The 21848-nt window shown below is 34.9% G+C and overlaps 3 protein-coding genes across 4 annotated transcripts; 2 read left to right on the forward strand and 1 right to left on the reverse strand.

Moving 5' to 3' along the window:
• The first annotated feature begins 279 nt into the window (after nt 1-279).
• On the forward strand, nt 280-3609 carry Asprs-m (aspartyl-tRNA synthetase, mitochondrial). Its single transcript, XM_070300018.1, has 11 exons — nt 280-300; nt 663-779; nt 893-1150; nt 1242-1610; nt 1698-1874; nt 1934-2113; nt 2197-2301; nt 2399-2614; nt 2708-2911; nt 2985-3168; nt 3243-3609. The coding sequence occupies exons 2-11, from the start codon at nt 681-683 to the stop codon at nt 3401-3403; spliced, it is 1953 nt and encodes a 650-aa protein (XP_070156119.1). The 5' UTR covers nt 280-300; nt 663-680; the 3' UTR covers nt 3404-3609.
• A 113-nt stretch (nt 3610-3722) lies between these two features.
• Nucleotides 3723-10470, reverse strand: Wdr82 (WD repeat domain 82). Its single transcript, XM_070299850.1, has one exon. The coding sequence runs from the start codon at nt 10252-10254 to the stop codon at nt 9307-9309; it is 948 nt and encodes a 315-aa protein (XP_070155951.1). The 5' UTR covers nt 10255-10470; the 3' UTR covers nt 3723-9306.
• On the forward strand, nt 9992-21806 carry LOC138935364 (leucine-rich repeat-containing protein 40). 2 transcript variants are annotated; one of them, XM_070299849.1, is made up of 11 exons: nt 9992-10822; nt 17374-17556; nt 18595-18788; nt 18907-19110; nt 19199-19322; nt 19423-19592; nt 19689-19831; nt 19919-20119; nt 20293-20625; nt 20767-20952; nt 21087-21806. In XM_070299849.1, the coding sequence occupies exons 2-11, from the start codon at nt 17409-17411 to the stop codon at nt 21190-21192; spliced, it is 1809 nt and encodes a 602-aa protein (XP_070155950.1). In that variant the 5' UTR covers nt 9992-10822; nt 17374-17408; the 3' UTR covers nt 21193-21806. The 2 variants fall into 2 exon arrangements, with proteins under 2 accessions (XP_070155950.1, XP_070155948.1); XM_070299847.1 differs by lacking the exon at nt 9992-10822 and having other exon boundaries at nt 17246-17556.
• Nucleotides 21807-21848: the final 42 nt, after the last annotated feature.

Genomic DNA, 21848 nt, shown 5'->3' on the forward strand with positions numbered 1-21848 from the left:
AGTGTTCAAAAATCTATTTTTAAAAGTATCGTTTAATGGACCAATCAAGACAAAAGGAGTAAAGAATTCTTTTGCCTGATTGGTCAACCAAAAGTTATTCCGATTAATAAATTTTCGAACACATTCCAAAAATGCGTTTCGAACTACAAAAGTTTCATAAATCAGTTGATGGACCAACCAGAACAAAGAAATCTTTGCTATCCTTCATCCTGATTGGTCAATCAAACGATTCGAAACATTCGTGGCATCAAATAGAGTCAGGGGGAATACATCTAATGCTACACATGTACTCCAAATAATGTATGATATTCAAACAATTTAAGATGATGTAACTTTTGAATAAACAAATTATTCTTAATATAATTTATATATGAATCATCACATTAAAGTGAAGATGATTAATTTATAATAATTTTTCTGATTCTTTTTTGCAAGAAAAAAATATATAATACGAAGAATTTGCCAAACTTATTTTCGTTACTTGTATTATCAGTCCATGCAATACACGTGTTTAAAAGATCATCTTTGTACATACATATATAAAATACAACAATTATAAAAGAGAAATGCTTACTGAAAACATTACTGAGAAGAAAATGAAGAGATAATAATTTCATATATTATATACAAAAAAATGAAATAAAAGATTCAACATTTTTTAGAGTCCAGTACGTAACAAAATGTTCGTTAGCAAAATTAAAATTGTACTTGGTGATTGTACCAATGCCATGGCAAAATGCCATGTGCGGCCGATAATGAGTAACATCCGTAAAGTAAATGTAAGTTTTTTTAAACATTTTACAAAGCGTAATTTCGATATAGATTAATTTTTATTGTAACCTAAAAACTACAATCTATATATTTACATTCGAAATACAAATCTTATTTTTAGTTACTCTTAAAAAAACGAACACCGTGTTTAGTAGGCTGCATACATAATTTAGTTATTGACAAATCAGCACCTACGATCAAAGAAGGAGTTTCGCCAGTTAATAGATATGTTTTGAGAACGCACACATGTGGTGAACTGACACTTCAAAATGTTGGAGAGGAAGTAAAATTGAGCGGTTGGATGGAATTTCAAAGAATGGGAAAATTTATAACATTGCGAGATTCCTATGGATCAACACAGTTACTTATACCGGAAGATGTAAGCAAATAATTGTTATATATTGAAATATTTGACAAATTTCTCATATAAAATAGTGAAAAGACTAATTTTAATTAAATACTGATTTTAGAGAAAGGATTTGATTGAAACTGTAAAGAATTTATCTTACGAGAGTGTTTTAAGTATAGTAGGTAAAGTTATATCAAGACCAAAAGATCAGCGGAATAAGAGAATGAAAACTGGCGATATAGAAGTATATATAGAATCCTTGAAGATTCTAAATATAGCATCACGCAATCTTCCAATATTTATTAGAGAATATAATAAAGCAAAGGAGAGTCAACAAATGAAATACAGATATCTTTCATTGAGATATCCTGAATTGCAAAGAAATATAAGAATGCGTTCCTCTTTGATAATGAAGATGAGGGAATTTTTAATCAATGAATGTAATTTTGTGGATATTGAGACACCGACGCTTTTTAAAAATACACCAGGAGTACGTTTCATATAAAAATATATATATAAAACATGCTTAATTTTTAAAGTATCTATCACAAATATATGAAATGGATTTATTATTCAGGGTGCACAAGAATTTATAGTGCCTACTAGACTACCAGGTAACTTTTATTCACTGGTACAGAGTCCTCAACAATTCAAGCAACTTCTTATGGTGGGTGGCTTTGATAGATACTTCCAAGTCGCTCGATGTTATAGAGATGAAAGTGCCAGGCATGATAGACAACCAGAATTTACTCAGGTAATTATACTGTGTAAATATAAAAATAATGTTATATTTTATTATCAGTTATGTTATAGCTAGATATTGAAATGTCGTTTGTTGATCGGGATGGAATAATGAACTTGATTGAAAATTTATTGGTATGTTCATGGCCAGAAGAATTAAGCCCTATAAAAGTACCTTTCAAGCTTATGATGTATAAAGATGTAATGAAATTGTATGGTACTGATCAACCAGACTTAAGGATACCATATCGAGTAAGAGAATTTTAGTATATAGAACTATGTATCTTTTATTTCTTGATACACAAACACATGTAATAACTTTCCGAATTTTTCAGATACAAAATCTTACACATATTTCTGATTTATCAGTATTAAAAAGAACCATGAAACTCGAAGATGATAAACAAAAAGTGTATGCGTTAATCTTTCCAAATAAATTAGTAAGTTTTTTTTTAAACTATGTTTTTTAAACTATTTTTTTTAACTATCTTTAAATATATACTTATATCCTATCTTAATGCAACTTCTATATTGCAGAAGTACTTGACAAAATCTATCAGAAATGAATTTTCCAAGATCCGTGATGACTACTTCAATACAACAAAGCTAATTCAATTGAAAATTGAAAATAATTTGTGGAGAGTTCAATTAGATGAATTATTTTCAAAAAATGTAACAGAAGATATATCACAGTATTGCAAATTACAGGAAGGAGATGCAATATTATTAGCAATTGGATATGAAATTAATGCAGTGAGTATAAAAATGTTCGAATTTTTTTTCTTAATGATAATAAATAATTATTTTTCTATAATAACTATATTAATTATTATATATATTTTTTAGTTGAAACTCTTAGGAAAGCTACGTGTAGAATTCACAAATATATTGGAAGCAAAAGGTGAACAAATACGTTCGTCTGAAACCGAATTTGTATGGATCACAGACTTTCCATTATTCACATTTGAGGAAAAGTTGCAATCGACGCATCATCCATTTACGCAACCTCATTCAGATGACATAGAATATCTTACGACCAACCCTTTAAAGGTGAAAGATTAAAATGTATAAATATGGCATGAATTATTTGTGTCAATTTCTTACATGTCATTCTTTGATGTAGGTAAGAGGTTTGCATTATGATCTGGTTATGAATGGATCAGAAATTGCAGGAGGTTCTATTCGAATCCATGATGCAAATTTACAGAGGCAGATATTGAAAATGTTAAACATAGATGAATCAAAATTATCACACATGCTCGAAGCTTTGACATATGGAGCTCCACCTCATGGTGGAATAGCTATAGGTACTTCTATTTGCCTATTTTATATTTGCATTTGAAAATTAAGATGAAATACAATCATTTTATATTTTTTTAAGGGTTAGATCGCCTCGTATGTTTACTCTGCAATGTGAAAAGCATACGGAATGTTATAGCTTTTCCAAAAACGATAGAAGGGCGAGATCTAATGTCTGGGGCACCAGATGCCATATCAGATGAAGTGAAGAAGCTGTATCACATACAAACACTAGACAAATGAAAGATCATAAATTCTTTTTCCATGGTAAGTATAACAAAATGAAATTGTACTGATTGATTGCATTCGCATGTATATACAATATAATTATATAAAAAAATGTAACTTTTTGCAATATCTCTAAAGTTGTGCACATATAAGAGAAATATATATGTATGTATATACATAATTATAAAATTAACTGACTTTTTCGTCGTTATTTATTTTTTTACCGGTGTAAATGATTAAACTATATATATATATATATATATATAAGCAAACTGTATATGAGTGAATATTAAAAGCATATAATAGCGAGTCAAATGAATAAAAAGACGAGAAATAGATGTACAAAAAAAGTGTTTTTATTTTTCGAATAAAGTCTCGTGCGTTCGAGAGTCGAATGGTTTTACAGAAAAATAAAAAATATAGTTTAGCCTGTGCATTAAATGATTGAAATGACATTTATTTCCAAGAAGGATCTATAAAAGGTATCCTCTTTTTTTTTGTACACTTCTTGAGAGAATCTCTCTTCTGTCAAATGAAATCTAACAAATGTCTTAACAAATATGCTGATATGTAGTGTGACTATCAATTGTCGGCGGACGAAAATTTACATCGCTGTTTATTTATATAGTTATTTATCTTGAAACAGCCCAAGAGTATAAATTGGAACGATTATATATATTAATCAACAAAATATCGTTAATGAAATATCTGCATCGAATTTGTCAAAATTAAAAACATATTAATTATAATAAGTGAACAATAGAAATCAATAAGGCTCTCTGAATATTAAAAAAATTAAAAGAGTATAAAAGATTAATAAAAACTAAGCGCGAGAAAATAATAACACTTTCTAATGGATATTAAGTGAGTTTATTAATTACACGGACCCTCTTCAGTAACTAAATAAATAGAATGACTTTTATATTTTGCATCCACTTCACACGTTGTTTTTTCATTTTTTTTTGATTATATGTCATTTTGTTTATTTGATTATTGAAGATAGTCCAAAGTGGACCAAAATGTCTAACTAATAAATTTATCTCGCGCCTGGCTCTTATTAATCCGTTATATTCTTTTTCTTTAAAGTAATTGAATTCTTTTGCAACCTTTAATTCAAATAAAAGAAATAAATAATTGTAAACTACAATATCGAAGATATTTCGATACCATTTTTTTCATATCATTATTAAATATATGAAATTATTTATAACTGATGAACACAGTACGCACACCGGATCAAGTCGTCAAGTGTAATTCTGATAATTTTTGCAATTTTTAAATCACAAATTAGTAGCAGAAGAAAAATCCATGTTTTTTCTTAACATAAAAATAAAATGCAACAAAAGAAATTATGTGTTCTTTAACTTCTCGTATGCTTTCAATAGACGAAAATACACACATACATATCGTTTCGTTAATTATCGTAGGTCGTGATTATTCAAATCGCTCCAATTACAACGCATCGTCATACGTTTCTAATGCTCCAAGGTGTATGCAGCAACTTGCGGCGATCAGTACGAAGCCCTCCCGATACCAATCACGCAACTCGTCGAGAGCCAAGATCAACAAGCGAGGAGATGGCCTTTTCGTTCTGTCTACTTGATTATCGAAAACTATTCATACGAAGACTTAACGTAGGAACTTAGAAAAATCACGAAATTGAATGTTTTTTTTTCTTCCTTGCAAGATACATCATGCTTTTCGAATGCAAGCAGTTGCAGTAAAAAGAGTTGTTATTCAACTCGAGAGAACCATCACATATGTTTTTTCGAACCGTATTTTAAATTTGCATATAATCTTTCTCGGATTTTAAATCTCGCTTTTCTCTCTCTCTCTCTCTCTCTCTCTCTCTCTCTCTCTCTCTTTCCCTCACTTACTTGCATTAGACATACATTTGTCTTAAATTAAATCCAGACTCTAAATCCCTATATTAAATGACCGTACTGAACCGACGATTTTAGAGGAGCATATAATCACGTTATTATAGCGCACGTTAAACGCGCCGGAATTCAAAATAATCAGGCTCTTTAATTGAACACGAATACACTATCTTATACAGCGATAGATTTTACATATCACGTGAGATGATCATCCTGCATCATAGTATTTCAATTCGCCAAAAACCACGAATCATCTTGAGACCCATCGCGAATTTATTTGGTAGAAAAGACATCACCGATTGCGACATGTAAGAAATTACAGAGGCTTGGCTTCATTTGGCTATATACACGAAATGATGTTTTATAGACGACTCCTCGTACACGATGTAAACTACTTTTATACGAAACACGAGTGTCTACCGTCGATCGTATTTCGTTTTTTTTTTTCAGGGTATATACAATTTATCATCATTATGCGTATCCGTTTTTATCCTGAATAAGGGAACACAGTTCTTCGTATTTTCGCGCGTCTACAATAGGTCTACAAGTTGTTAATCGGATACTGGTCGATCACTGTCGCCGTTAATTCGCCGATCGCGGATAGGGCTTCGAAAACCCACGATTTACACGCTTAACATAGTATAATAATAGTAGTAATAATAGAGCACAGTCGATCGCTTGATTTCGAAGGGCTCTTAATAATTCGGCATCGAACGAAATTGAAGGCGCGGGCCCGCAGTTGGACATTCGCTCGGTTGGTTGGCAGTATGACGTGCATCGAATTGTGTGTTTAATCTAAATACGTGGATCTTTCGTAGCGATACGAGATGATTCAATATCGATCTTCGACCCCTTTGTCACACAGCGTCCATATATATATATAAAAAGTGGTACAAAATAGACATTTTCATCGAAAGCTGACGAGCAATTCCAATGCTCGTTGAACAAAAAACGGCTATGAATAATTAATCGACAATCGTAATTACATGGCGTATGTAATTATAATTTCAATGAAAGAATTTAATGTACAATGTGATATTATGTGTCTCTCGTAAGCATAGATATTCGCGTTACGCTTTATCCCCTTGCTTTAAAATTATAATAAATGTTTATAATTTAAAGCATCTGCTTATAGATACGCATTAGTATATTCTAAGAGATTAAATATAAAGGGATAGAGGTAACGTTACATATACAATTAAAAACATCAAAGACTTTTTCAAAGAATTTTTTTTCATAATCATATAAAATATAATTTTGAATATTTAAATTAGTGGCATTTGCGTAAAATATATATGCAGAGTTTGAAAATTCGTTGGAAATCGGATACCGCATTAAAGGGTCGAAGTCTTTGTACACATCTCTTTCCGACAGCTTTCCCTTTCACGGAAGTGTGAGAAATTTCATCTCACGCAAATTCGTCCCCATCGATACGATTTTTTACGCGCCACCGTGTCGTCATGTTATAAAAAAATACTATTTTACAGCGCAGGAGACAAGCTCTCGCCCATACAGGTTGCATACGCTCAGATAGACTTGCATACATTGCAAAAAACAGGCATATACGCAAATACGTATATAAAAAACACATATAATCATTCGCACGAAGAACACGCTATCATATAATTCGCTCGCTCATATACACAGAACACAGGCATCTATCGAATAAAATATCATTAACCATACATACTCTTGCACAAAATATGTTAAACGCGCGCAGATGTGTAGAAACTCTACAAGAAATATAATATATGTGGTGTGTGTGGGGATACTACTGTATATTATATACATACACGAAAGAATGGAGACAGGAGCGGGCGATTGAATATAGATCGAGCAGAAATGCGGTCGAGTGGAAATGCGCGTTTTGCCGTATGTAAAAGTGACCGGCAAAAGTTTGGAAAGTATAAAATCCAAAGATTTACAAAAATTACCGCGCGAGAACAAAGGAGGCATCGAACAGCATCTGTATTATAGATACGGTGCTACATAATAAATTTGCTACGTAAAGTTCCGAACAATCGTGTAACATTCGTACGTGCATCTAACAAACAGCACGATAGAAATTTCTTTCTCTTTTTTCATTTTTTGACGAGAGAACAAAGTTGAATGACGACGCTCGCCCATTCTGTTTCGGCTTGCGGAGGCGGAATATATATATTCAATAGCATCTATAAAGATAAAAAGAGAATTTGCATTTGCTCCTACGAGAATATCGAATGTAAATTTTTATCCGGCCCGCCGGTGTTCCATGCATGTAGATTAAAAACGATACCGTATCTACGATAATTTGCGAATGCGAGAACTTGTTCATGATTGTTTATATACGTGTCCATGATGGTACACCGTAACGGTTTCTTTATCGCGCGATGATTCGTAGAAATTCGCAATGTTATTCTTCTCTTTTTACTTTATTTTTTTTTTCTTTTTCTCTGTTTCATTAAGATCGTAGTTACGATCGAGTTATGTCGATATTATATAACGGATTTATTATCATGCAAAATAAATAAAGTCGATCGCTCTATCGTTCGTCGCATATCTAGATTACCCTTTCGGGAAACAATGTTTTCGATAATGAATGGTGATGATGATGATGACGACCAAATACAATCACTGGATCATTATTATCGTCTCCATTTATGGGTAAAATACGAGAAAAACATTGCTCCGATTATTCTTGAGATGGTCGTTGCATTTTCTCGAACGCAACGTATTTAAAAGTGACAACGATATTTTTTTCCATGCGCGATATCGGTGATTATTTGTCTCTCCTCTTTGTCACTTTTGATTATTGATGTCTAGAATCCGTCACCATATATGATAAATACGTTTCGACTTGTTTTCGCTGTGTGTGTAATATGTATACAAGGCGTATTACTGACAATCTATACATACAACGATTAGACATAGCCGTATACAGAAGCGAAAAAGATGTTCGATACCTATCATACGCTTACATGACTTCAACAGACGATATTCTATGCACCGCACATTTAAAGCTAAATATGCCGATTCTAAATCTTCGTTTCGCATATAATAGTTGTTATCGATGTAGTCGATATATTATTTAGAATTATTTATACGTACGTTTTTACATACGTAATACTAAACGCGTGAATGATGGAGAGATAAAAAGAAAAATTGAAAGTTGATGACATTGAATCATAAGATTACAACTGATCACTTACGTCCAAATAAACAAAGTTATTAATGTCACGTGTCGCGATAGTGATATTCCTTTACAACTTCATCAAATCAACGTTATCCTATATACGGCCATGCGAATCAGATTAATCGAAGAATCGTAATTAATCACAGATTTCGAATGACTATTTGGTAATCATTCACACACATCTTTTTATAATTCTTAATTAAATTAATCATTCTAATCCTATTTCCGAGACAATGCACGCGAGAGACCAGAGTTATAAAAAACATTTGTCGGCAATACCGTGTAATTTAATTTAAGATAAATTGCCCGGAAATGGATACAAAATACGCAAAATACAAAAATTACCTCTTCCGATATACAATAGATTTTCCAGACTCGTTAAACATTACACATAGGTACACCGGAAGAAGCTATATACATATATGAGACACATCCGTAACTTTTAGTAAGACCATGGAATTGGCAATTTTTCTATATCGCTAACTTGACATTAGATTGTTATAATGAAAACGAGAGAGACGATGATGACGACGATAATAGATGTAAAAAGGTGTATGATATTTCATTATATGGATCTTATCGAAGCGTGAGCGAGCGACGATCCAGCTATTCTCCCGCGACTTGTCGTTCGCTCTTTCGGATACGTTCCTGAAACTAGTATGTCATACAACAGTTGTTTGTTTCTGTACACATAATGCAATGTAAATATATTTGCTCGACCAAGTTGTACATATTCCTGCTGCCTCTAATTAGCCGTTATTCTCTCTGGCTCTCTTCTCGCACCCCTCTGTCTCCGTTTCTCTCTTGCACAAATTATAGACGAGCGATACTTCCCAGCATTGCCCAATATTTCTTATAAATTAGTCTTATGCACTTTCATCGACAGTAGGTAACCAGAAAGCCATGTTGGTGCACGCCGATGCTAGCATCATGTATTTGGGATTGAATTGGATACACTGCACTGGCGCCGGATGATCACCGTTCAGCACGCAAACTTTGTAACCAGTCTCTGCGTTCCACACGTGCACCCTACCATCCGTAGATCCACTAAACACGAATTGGGAATCCGGACTAAAACTGGCCTCTATGGCGATTCCCTTGTTGTTCAGGTATCCGGCGAAAGTCTGTAAGGGTGTACCGTGAAAAGCATCGATTAAACGAATTGTACTACCGTTGGTAGAGATCAAGATGGTTTTGCCGTCCCTGCTAAATTTCAATCCTGTCCAATCGCATTCTTTCTCCTGAGAGAGCTTAAAGGTGACAAAGGGTCCCTTGTCGAAACTGCGTAGATCGTACAGTTTGATGCTCTCTGAATTGACTCCAGCCGCGAAGATCAGACCCTCGGGATCGTAAGCTGCGACCGGTCGTCCCGAGACGTTCATGACTCCATGGCAATTCGGTGAGCGGAGATCCCATAATCTTAGAGATTTGTCTAAGGAACCGGAGAGAAAAGTATCCTCGATAGGACTGATACATAAAGATACTACCTTTTTCGAATGACCTGGAAAGTATCGTATATACTTGTTATCGTGTAGACTGAGATAACGGATCGTGTCGTCGACCTTGGTGCTGCTGTGAATCGCGGTGTTCTTCGCATGAGTGAAGTGTATTAAATCGACGCCGTACTTCTTGGAGTTGACGGTTCGTACCTGCGTCCCCTTCTCGCAATCGTATATCACGATCTGATCGTCCTCCGAGCAGGAGATCAGGGTGTCGCCGTTCGGCGAGAAATCGATGCTGTTTATCCGATCCGAGTTTTCGCGGAATATTTTCGCCACCTTGAAGCTCCTCACCACGTGGTCGACGAGCTTCATGGTGATGGACGGCGCGTCCTCCCGCTCGTGCCGTCCCCTTAACCTCCTCGACTCCGCAATCTCTGTGTTTGTGTAGCGACCGGTTGTGCAAAGACTTCGGGCGCGACCGCCGAGAGTCGCCTCTCCGAGGGAGAGAGGAAGAAAAGAAAAAAAAAAACCCGCGTTGCCGAGCTCGGGAGATTCGATCTCGAGCAGAATCGGAAGCAGTCCGGGACGCGCGAGAGGGAGATCTCACGTCGCTATCCTCCTTATCACCGGATCGCGTAATCGCGGCCTCGTCTATCCTCAGACGACAGATACGTATTTCCTCTCGTACGTATATCCTCCTTCCCGAGAACGGACGCCGTCGACAAAAACTACACCGCACGCCACATACGTATAACAAATTCTACCAACTGTTTAGAGAAACGGATAGCGAATTACCGCGAATATTTTTTTTTTCTTCGTGTATTCTCTTGGTCATGCCCCCCACCCTCCCTCCCGGTCAAACGCTCATGTACAATGTGACGTCAACTAAAACGTGGACGTGTGCGAAACTACGTAGCTGATTTTCCCGGTAGATAACTCGGTAAGTAACATATCGATACAACCGCCACGATATCGTAAGTAGTAGTTGGTTACAATATTTTCCGAAAGAGTGTTAGAGAGCACGATTTTTTCTCTTTTTTTTTTTCCGGACAACAATCTTTTATACATACGTACGTCGTGGTCATTCTTTTATAACGCGTAAAGGGGCGATGCGTGGCGCCGGGCGTAGAGTCGCAGGCTGGTAATCGAAAGATTACAGGTTCGATTCCGCTCGGGTCCCATCCTTCCATATGACCCAAAAAGAAGAGGTTTTCACACATTATCCTATATAATGACCTATATTGGTTTATCATATGTTATCCTATCCAATACCTATATTAGTTTATCATATATTAACCTGTCTAATACCTATACCTAGTTAATGGTGTATAGACAATTCCTTTCGGAAAGTCTCCCAGCCATATCAGAGAAGAAGAAGAAGTATAACGCGTAAAGAACTTCCGCTTGTTCTCTCGGCGAGTGAACATCGTTTCTGAAATCTGAGTTTTTGGTGTTAACATCATTGAATATTTTCGAGAGTTTTCTGCTTAATTCTGTGCATCATATCGTGTGCATTGTGCAAGCAACAGTCTAAAAGTCTAAAAGTATCACTGTGTGCCGAGTTGCCGGCTTTGCTCCGGTTTGCTCTTGCCTGCTCCAACATTTTGCCGCTACGTAAGTGCGGTGTAGGCCATTTTATCTTTTCAAATCATTTGCTGCGTACAAGACCCACACACGCAATTAACATATCACGTGTAACTATCACCTCTAACTATGGATCCAACTATGGATTTTGCCATTGACGATGCTTTGGATAAGGCTACCCAGAATACGCCCTCATCTAAGGAGGAATTAAATAGCGATGACGTCGCTGAAAGGGTTCGAGAAATTATATACCGAAATCGGAAAAGAAGCCAGTCATCCTTATTGAGAAGTCCACTTCCTCCTAAAAGATCGGCATTGATGATGCATGGGAAGGAGGACCCTCGGCTATTAAATAAATATGGCTTAAACATTAATCCTCCATTTATTGTTCATATAGAAAAAACTATTCACAAGCCTCTTTTTTCTTCTTCCTCTCAGGTACAGGATTCTGAGGCCAAAGAAAAAAATAACACAAATGTAAACACAGACATCGACGACCTTGCCTTCGTCTCTTCTAATATTGATCGAAGATCGAGTCCAGGCTCTTACGGTATCATCGCGTTTGGTAAACGTATAACCAAATATATTGAAAACTTCTTATCTGCTTTTGACCTGAAAACGATAGGAAAAAATAAATTCTCTGTCGCATTTTCTGACGGTAATTCAGCCAATAAGTTCTGCGACGTTTTTAACGAAAAATGTAACAGTATTTTTCCTGAAGAAAAATGGATAGCGTATGTACCTAACCATAAAGTTATTAGACAGTTTATTATTCGGGGAGTCGATGACGATGATTCTCCGGAAGAGTTAATCAGGAATATCCGTCCTCCTCCTGATTGGAATATTTTATGGCAACCACCTTTCGATGCCTCTAGAATGAAAAAACCCTTCCGTAGTCAAAATAAAGATAATACTTATACTACTAAATATATAGATTCTGATTCTTACATAATTCGTTTCAGAACAACTACCGTGCCTCCTTCGGTAATATATATGGGGAAAAGACTCCACCTAGTTCCTTTTGTTGAAAAGGTTAGAAGATGCCAAAAATGTCAAAGGTTCGGTCATGTGGCTAGAATATGCCGAACTTCGGACAAGAACGCAGTATGTCAGCGTTGTGGTAAGCTAGCTTCTTCTCATAGTTGCAATAATAATATCAATGAAGCATGTACGGCCGATAAGCCGTCTTGCATAAACTGCGCGAGACATAAATTGCCGGATTCTGCCGCAGAACATGAAGCCTCCTCTAACTCTTGTCCTATATTCCAGAAACAAAGAAAAATAAAGAAAATTATGGCATACCAAAATGTATCATACTCGGAAGCCAATTCTATGCTCGATAGTAACAATTTTCAACAACAAGTCCCTGTATCACATACTTCTCCATTTCCTCCATACAGAGTACCTCTTCCTACTCTGGGGGAATATATTCCCTATGCCCTTCCTAAGTCATACGCGGATGCGGTTGTCAGGGATAGAAACTCGAGCTTTAGTTCTAGCTCGACCCCAACGGTAAGGGAAAGAGGCCCCCCTAAAAGCGATCCTCATAATTCTATGAATAACCAATTTAAGGTGATGCCTCCCATCAAAAAGAAAATAGAGGTTAGATCGACACAAAAAGACTATCCTCTTCAATCCAATTCAAAAGCAGCTCTTGCAGCAGGTCCATCCAAAACTTTTTCTAATTTTCCTATTGCTACCAGCGCCAATAATGAATTAAACAGTAAACGTAATTTACTCCCATCTCATTCGGAAATCCTAAACAATTGGATTCATATATGTCAAAATAAATTCTCTTCAATCAAATCCGTTCATACAGATATTCTTTCGCAAATGGGAAACCTCCTTCTATTCCCGTTGCAAGAAATATCTTAAATCTATTCCATGACTAATATCTTACAATGGAATTGTCGATCTCTGAAAAAAAGAATTCCCGAACTCACATTCTTGCTTGACAAATATAGAATCGACATAGTTACACTTTGTGAAACAAGATTGGACGAACAATACCGCCCCAACATTAATAATTACGACTTATACTCTTGTGATCGTAATCGACATGGAGGTGGGGTTGCAATTCTCATCTCCAACAAATTCAGATTTTCGCGGATAACAAACGAAAAAATTAATTCGTCCTGTGACCGCAACAATATAGAGTATATCCTGGGCAAGGTTTGGTTAGAACCGAATAAATTCATATATATATGTTCTCTTTATAGCCCCCCTCGTGGCGGAAGCCACCCCTATACGGATCCGCAGGCCTGGCTTGCTCTTCTTCGGTATTGCGCTAACTTCAATCCCATTGTCATCTGTGGTGATGTAAACGGGAAGAGCGCACTTTGGTCCTCTAACATACTCGGCCCTGATACCGAGGGATTAAAATTGGAGGGAGCAATCTCTCAGCTTGATCTGTCGTGCCTGAACGACGGTAACTACACCTGGTCTTCGTTGGATATGTCGGCCATTTCTGCCCTTGACGTAACACTAGTCTCTTCATGTATGGCTGCAAAGTGCTTATGGGAAGTCCTTGAAGAGAATTATGGAAGTGATCATTTTCCTATCATAATCAACATAAACTTGGACATCAATAATAGTCCATCCTTTGGACGTCCCTCATTTGCGTTGTCAGGAGTTGATTGGAAATCATTCCAACTGGAATGCTCTAGATCAGTGGATGGGGAGTGTGGATTTTGTGGCGACTTGAGTAGGGACTACAACAATTTAATCGAGGCTATTCATGGCTCGTTGATTAGGGCTGGAGCTAGAAAGCTGCCTGCCAATAGCGTCAGAAAAAAACCCCCTACTGTTTGGTGGGATGACGAATGTAGGGATACCATTTTAAAAAAAAATCAAGCTTTTCACAATTTCAAACAGTCTCCTTCATCTTCAAATCTTTCGGTATATTTAGAATGTAGAAAACAAGCAAAAAAATTCTTCGCAAAGAAAAAGAAATTAGCTTTTCGCGACTTTTGCTCTTCACTTAATATGAATACTCCCATTACTGCAGTGTGGAAATATATCAGAGCATTCTCTAATAGAAAATCAAACAACCCTCCGCATTCTTCTGTCTCTGTGGAGTCATTTACAGAGGCTTTCAACAGGTTGTCTCCTCCAATCCTCACACCTGTTCCTAATCTTCACAACTTCATATCAACAATCCATAATATTGACTCAGTCGTAAATAAAGAATTCCTTCTCACTCCATTTTCGAAGCACGAATATAACGAAGCGATATCCACTTTAAAAGTTAAATCCTCTCCCGGCCCTGATCTGATCTCGAACAGAATAATAAAAAAATTTCCACCAGAATTACACAACTATATTCTGAAATTGTTCAACCTTATGTTTAACAAAAGTTTTTTTCCAAAACAATGGTCGGAGTACTTCGTAGTATTTATTCCCAAGCCGGGCCGTGGAGACTCTCTCAGACCCATCTCTCTTGCTAACAACTTCTTAAAAATATTTGAAAAGCTTATCTACAAGAGAATTGAATGGTGGGCGGAGAACTGTAATATACTGTCTAATACTCAATTTGGTTTTAGAAAAGGGCTATCCTGTGTGGATAGTATTGCCACTCTGACTACAGACATTCATATTTCTAATAAATCCCGGAAATATACAGGCGTTGTATTCCTGGATATAGTTGGAGCATTTGACAGGGTTAGACCGGGTGTCCTTGCGGCTCTTCTGGAAAAGTATGGTCTTCCTTCAAAAGTACAAAAAATTATAAATTCGCTTGTTGCTCGAAGAGATCTTATTGGCTTCGCGTCTGGCATTAACTTGCAAAATCGAACCACTACTATCGGTCTTCCACAAGGCTCTATATTGAGCCCTCTACTATTCAATCTATATGTAGCTCTTTCATACACAGTGTTGCCGGAAGAGGTAAAGATACTCTACTATGCAGACGACATTGCAATTTATTGCTCTAACCGACAGTTGGAAGTTATCAATAATCAACTCAATACTGCACTTGACAACTTAGTTCAATATTTCAGCTGCTTGGGACTTGAGATCTCTCCCTCGAAGTCCAACTATATGATCTTTTCCACTCTTAAACTCCGTAATCTCCGCATTTTGCTAAACAGATGTAAATTCACTCTAAAGGTTGGTAATGGAAATATTCCACACTCCAAGGCTACTAGATTCCTGGGGGTGGTTTTGGACCCGGAGCTCAACTGGAGGGCTCATATCAACTATGTAAAAAACCGTATCATACCAAGAATTAATATTCTGAAAGCAATTTCAGGCATCCGATGGGGCGCACATCCTTCGAATTTAATTACCATTTACAAAGGATATATAAGACCGCTATTAGATTGGGGCTGTCAGGCCTTCGCTCCTTTGGAGGAGCTGCCAAATGCAAAGGCGAATCGTTTGCAATATGCGGCTCTCCGTGCGGTCACAGGACTAATGATAACCACCCCAACTAACGTCTTGCTGGATATCAACGGCGAATACCCTTTGAATTCGCGCTGGTTCGATCTCACTTTGAAATACCTCTCAAGGGTTATGTCTCGACAGTCGCATCCCTTGAATTTGACGATCACTGAGTTCTTAACTCGACCCGAAAACGAAAGAGAAAATGTTTGCAACTTGGTTGATGTCTATCTTGCGCATACTTATCTTTTTGAACAAATTATGCACTTCCGACTCCCTGGTTACCTGGAGTTCCCGTATGAGTACAGACACCTCGATCCTATAATCAATACTGACCTGGGATCCCAGATTGGAGGCACCGATACGACGGATGTCAATGACATCTTCAACCGTCTCTCGGCTCCTTTCGATTTTGACGTGACATATTACACCGATGGCTCTCGCGAGGAATCCGGCAATGCGACTGGTTACGCTGTGTTCTCTCCGGAGCTCGGCTATGAATATAAAGAGAGAATCAATAATTATAACACCATCTTTGAGGCTGAAGCTTTGGCAATACAGCATGCAATTGACTCCATACTCAATAATAAAATAAAAAAGTCGGCAATTTTCTCCGACTCCTTAAGCGTGTTGTCTAGTCTCGCGAATCCGGTAACAACGAATAAATCGCATCAAAGAGTCTTCCAGATCAGGGGCTCTCTCTTTGAATGCACTAAGCAATCATTGGAAATCCATATAATCTGGATACCTAGTCACAAGGGAATATACGGTAATGAGAGGGCTGATACTTTGGCCAAGGAATCTCTGCATCTCCCCGATCCTCTTCTCTTGAGTAAGTGTCACTACACCAACCTTTACTCTAGATTCAAATCCCTTTCAAAAGACAGAGCCATTCGAATTATCCAAGCGGAGAGTTTTATTAAAGGAACTAAATACTTCGCACATAAGCCTGACATTCTTTCGCCTCCTTGGTACACCAATAGAAAGATCAAAGAGATACTTCCCAGATCAGTAATCACACTTGTATCAAGACTTAGATCTAATCACACTGCAACTATGGGTCATCTTTGGAGAAAGAATATCACAGACTCTTCGGAATGTCAATGCGGGCACCCTTTTCAAGACCTGAATCACACTTTCTTTGGCTGCCGTGACACATCTGACAGCTCAAATCTGCTCATTTCTGGACTAAAAAAGATCGATCCCAACATTACACTAGATGTACAGACACTAGCTTTCACTAGCGACACCAGAGTGCATCATCTCTTGCACAATTTCGTCAGGAGAAACAACATTTCAATTTGACCAATTAACTTACAGCAACGTCTAGCTGATGGTGTATGGACGAATCCGATTGGAGGTCCTTTAGCCAATAAGAAGAAGAAGAAGAAGGTATAACGCGTAAAATGACCGTGTTCTATCTAATTTATTCAGCTCGATTTAGCTCATCCGTGACTGATGCGTGACGTTTATTACGCGTAAAAAGATCATGTTCCGTTTAATTTATTCAGTTTATTCGCATCACAGGTGAGTTTTTCTCTACGACAAATTGAAACTTCAACATGAGCGGCGTCAAGAAGAAGAGCAATCATTTGGCAGTATTTAAGCAGCGCACTAAAAACGACGATAATGCCGAACTGTCGAAAAGTGTTATTATACGAGCGAGAAAGACAGGACAATTGAATCTGTCGTCGAAAGGATTGTCTACGGGTATACATATTCGCAAATACAATCTGTGCATATTTATCTTAAAATGTATAGACTTAGAAATCGGATGTTGATGTATTTTATTCATAAATTTTCATGTATTTAGTTAATAAAGCGCACAATTATTTCGAGCATGTTTTATTTAAATCAATGTAAGAGCTTACACTCGTAATCGGATGTGCATGCTTGTTAATGACGCATTCGTGTTAAAATGTTTATCGCAGATATTTTCATCAATATCTTTCAGAAAACATTTTAGTTCTTTATCATTTTGAATGTTGTTTGTTAATTATTTTTGCTTGGTGATTATAATAAATTTTGATGTTACGTGTACATGACGAAATTTGCAGATGAGAATGCAAAAAAAAGTGAAATGTGCATATTATTCGTTATTGTGTCGTATAAGATTATATTTGGAATGTTATAGGATATATATTAAAACTTTTATATTATATAAAGTGTATTGTTGGTATTAAGTTTTAAACGAGCGATTAGTACAATAAATCTGGCATTTTCGATATAATATAATATTTTATCTATCAATAATCTAGTTAATATTGTAAATCCCTGGAGAATCTTAAATAAATCTGGTTTTGTGTGTAATTTGTATTTTTTTTTTTTTTTTTTTTTTTTTTAAGTTATGCGAAATTATAAGTTACAAATGTATGTCAAAATTCGAGATCGCTACAAAAAAATATATTATATTATACATTAAACTTATAAGTTTACTCTTTATTATTTAATCAATGTTATACATAATATTTTAACAATGCTTTACGATATATGCCATAGAAAGAGTTTATATTTATTATTGAATTAAATATATACTTAGTATTATCATCATCACAAGTTGCTTTGCACGCTTTGCTAAAAATCGTGTAATAGAACTGATCGTATACTGTCAGAAATATTTGAAATAACTGAAAAATAAATTCATTTGCAATCTCAGGTAAGTCAACTTAAATATCTTGGTTGACGATTCAATAGTAAAGTAATATTGCGATACAGAAAGACAAAATCCTGAATTAACGCATATTACAGTACCTGACAGAATATGGAGTATAAACGATTTAACGGAAGAGGAATTACGCGATTTACATTTTGAACTTGATTACGAACATAAAGAAGAGCGATGGTGGGAACAAGAATCATTAAAAGTTTTAGATCTCAGTTCCAACAGTTTAACTGTAATCAATGACAAAATACGATTTCTAACAGAACTGAGTAATTTAAATGTATGTATAAATAATTTGTTATATATGCACACTTGCATGATCTCAAATGTGCAGACATCTAGCGCTTTCAATATTTTTGTATTTTATCATCAACATTTAATATATATGGTATCTTTAGTTGCACAACAATTTACTGGAAGAACTACCACCTGAGATTGGGTCTCTGCAAAAATTAAAAGTACTAAATTTATCAGATAATAAGCTAAAAAATTTACCTCCTCAATTTTGTATGTTGGAAGAGTTATGTGAATTGTACATAAAGAGTAATCACATAAGTATACTTGATTCTGAGATTGGGAATTTAATTATGTTGACTTGTATGGTAATATCTCATTGAATTGTACATATAATTATGCAAAGGGTTAATTTCTTAAATAGACAAGTATATCTATATGTGAGTTTCTTTTTAGGATTTATCACATAATAATTTAAGTAAATTACCGATTGAAATGGGATATTTGGTGCGATTAGTCACGTTAAATTTAAGTCACAATATGATTAAAGAGTTACCATCTGATATAACGAGTATGAGATGTAAGTTTTACACCAATGATGAATACGAGAAAAGTAGTCTATATTTTTCAATAATTATTTTACTATTTTATCAAAATTTATATTATATTCTGATAAATAGCGTTAAAAATACTTGATGTGAGCTTTAATCAGTTGGAGATATTACCACCGTTAGGCGAATTGCGAAAAGCAGAGGAAATTATGTTGCAGACCAACAATTTGAAGAAATTTCCAGACATATCAGGTTGTTCAGCTTTAACAGTATTGCATTTGGATAACAATAACATTCCTGTATGTGTTAATGCACATTTATACTTGAGATTAAATTGAGATCAAATTTCAACTTTCTATACAAGATGTTTTATCAAGATAATTTTTCTTTTGCAGGATATTGATTCGCAATGCTTAGAAACAGTAGGACATTTAAAAAAGCTTACATTACAAAACAATAAAATTGAAGTAATACCTGAAGAGATAATCAAATTAATAAATTTGGAAGTTTTTGATTTGTCACATAACAATGTATCTTTGTATGCTTCAAATTTTTTTTTCTTGTACAATAATTTTATATATTTAAATTATTTGTTATAAAATGGATTATTAATATATTCTTACAGAATACCTTTCTGCATTGGCATATTGCCCAATCTAAAACAGTTCGTAATTAAAGGGAATAATATAAAAAATATAAGAGCAGATGTAATCCGATGTGGTACACCTCGAATCTTGACATACATACGTCAGATTACAGATAGTACAAATATAAATACCAAAGAATTATTACAATCTAGTACCAGTATTAGCATTTACCCTGATAAGTATGTAAATATTAACTTAGTCTATTAATTGTGTATATGTGCAATAATTTTTGTAATATATATATATTTATCATATTTTTAAAAAATATCTATAGAATATTGAGAATGTATGTGTTGTGTGTTACTCAATTTGACAATTACTAATGAAATTAAATATATGTAATGATATCCAGATATATGATGAAGAATACAAAACTGCTCAGCTTAGCTGGGCAAAATCTTCTGAACTTACCGGAAGAAGTCTTAGAAAATGCAGCTGAAGCTTCTGTCACGACCATTGATTTAAGTAGAAACAAACTATCAGAATTATCTGACAAAATGTCAATAATAACTACAGTGATTAATCTGAAATTAACTTCAAATCATATAACACGCTTACCTGGGTGGATTGGTGAAAAGTACAAATATCTGCAGGTTTTAAACATAAGTACAAATTACTTGAAATCTTTACCATTGAGCATTAGTTGCTTAAAATATTTGCAAGATGTTGATCTTTCATTCAACAGGTATTACAAACAATATTGACAGAGAGATTTATGCAATTTGTTTGCAAAATGTCTTTTTTTTTTAATATAAATTTATACATATGTATCTATTTTGTATATTTTTTTACCACATTTATTTTCTGATAATAAAAATTTTTATAGATTTACTGACATACCAGAAGCTATTTATGATGTTGCATCTTTGGAAAGTTTAATTGCCAATGATAATGTAATTGCAACAATAAACGTTTCATCTTTAGAAAAATTAAAAAGGCTAGCAACTTTAAATCTGGCAAATAATAACATTGCTCATGTACCACCTGAACTTGGTAACTTAAGAAACCTAAGGTAACAAATATTTAATATCTTAAAATACATTACTTATTGTTAGATGTTATTTTTTTTTAGTTATAGCATCATATTTGCAAATTTATTTTTATACAACATTATGTTCATTCATATTTATAAGCATATTTTTTCAGGAATCTATCATTGTCTGGAAACTGTTTCAAATATCCTAGACAAGCAATTTTAACGAAAGATACAGAGGAAATACTAAGCTACCTACGCAATTTAATACCTCAATAAGGAAATAAAATGCCGTATAAAAAAATTTTATTAATCTGCAAGTTTATTTTTAACAATAATGTTATACGATATATGTAATTTGAAATTATATGATACATGAGTAAATGTGTGTATGTAAATATAAAGTTTGTCGTACGACAAATGTAATACTGGCCTAATACCGGCCTTAGGCTGTATTCTGAAATTCACTGCCAATGAAAATCTATAGTTTACGTTATGTATATTATAGATTTTCAGTATTGGCAGTGAATTTCAGAACACAGCCTAAACTAAACCTTTGTTTAAAAAAGGGTTGAGAGAGAGGTAATGATTATTAATGTCTCTTTTCCTTGTAATACTTTCTACACATGTTCAGTTTCCCTTAGCTTCCCTTCATATTGGTTTTATCACCCAGTCAGAAATATACAGCTGATTTTTGATATGTGAAGATAACATTAAAAACCGATGGTCTCATGCGATTTAGCGTGATGACTGGAAAAAAGTCGCTGCTCGCTACTGTAGGTACGTAAATCTTTGCATTGTCGATAATAAAACAATATAATTTGTTTATGTACAATAAAATATTTATTTTGTTCTTGAGGCAGTTACATAAAAGATTTATACATTTTCGAAAATAAAACAATAACTGGATGAACAAAAATAATCGTATGAATTAA

Source organism: Polyergus mexicanus, unplaced genomic scaffold (genome assembly GCF_030449975.1).
Source record: "Polyergus mexicanus isolate NDT 795.1 unplaced genomic scaffold, iyPolMexi1.0 SCAF_8, whole genome shotgun sequence".
In the NCBI taxonomy this organism is placed as follows: Eukaryota; Metazoa; Arthropoda; class Insecta; order Hymenoptera; family Formicidae; genus Polyergus; species Polyergus mexicanus.

Bases quoted from the DNA above. Each gene is read 5' to 3' on its own strand.
- Asprs-m (XM_070300018.1), top strand. From the start codon at position 681: ATGTTCGTTAGCAAAATTAAAATTGTACTTGGTGATTGTACCAATGCC. The intron at 780-892 runs GTAAGTTTTTTT...TCTTATTTTTAG, and splicing joins GTAACATCCGTAAAGTAAAT to TTACTCTTAAAAAAACGAAC. The intron at 2,302-2,398 runs GTAAGTTTTTTT...TCTATATTGCAG, and splicing joins TAATCTTTCCAAATAAATTA to AAGTACTTGACAAAATCTAT.
- Wdr82 (XM_070299850.1), bottom strand. From the start codon at position 10,254: ATGAAGCTCGTCGACCACGTGGTGAGGAGCTTCAAGGTGGCGAAAATA.
- LOC138935364 (XM_070299849.1), top strand. From the start codon at position 17,409: ATGAGCGGCGTCAAGAAGAAGAGCAATCATTTGGCAGTATTTAAGCAG. The intron at 19,111-19,198 runs GTAATATCTCAT...GTTTCTTTTTAG, and splicing joins TAATTATGTTGACTTGTATG to GATTTATCACATAATAATTT. The intron at 19,832-19,918 runs GTATGCTTCAAA...ATATTCTTACAG, and splicing joins TCACATAACAATGTATCTTT to AATACCTTTCTGCATTGGCA.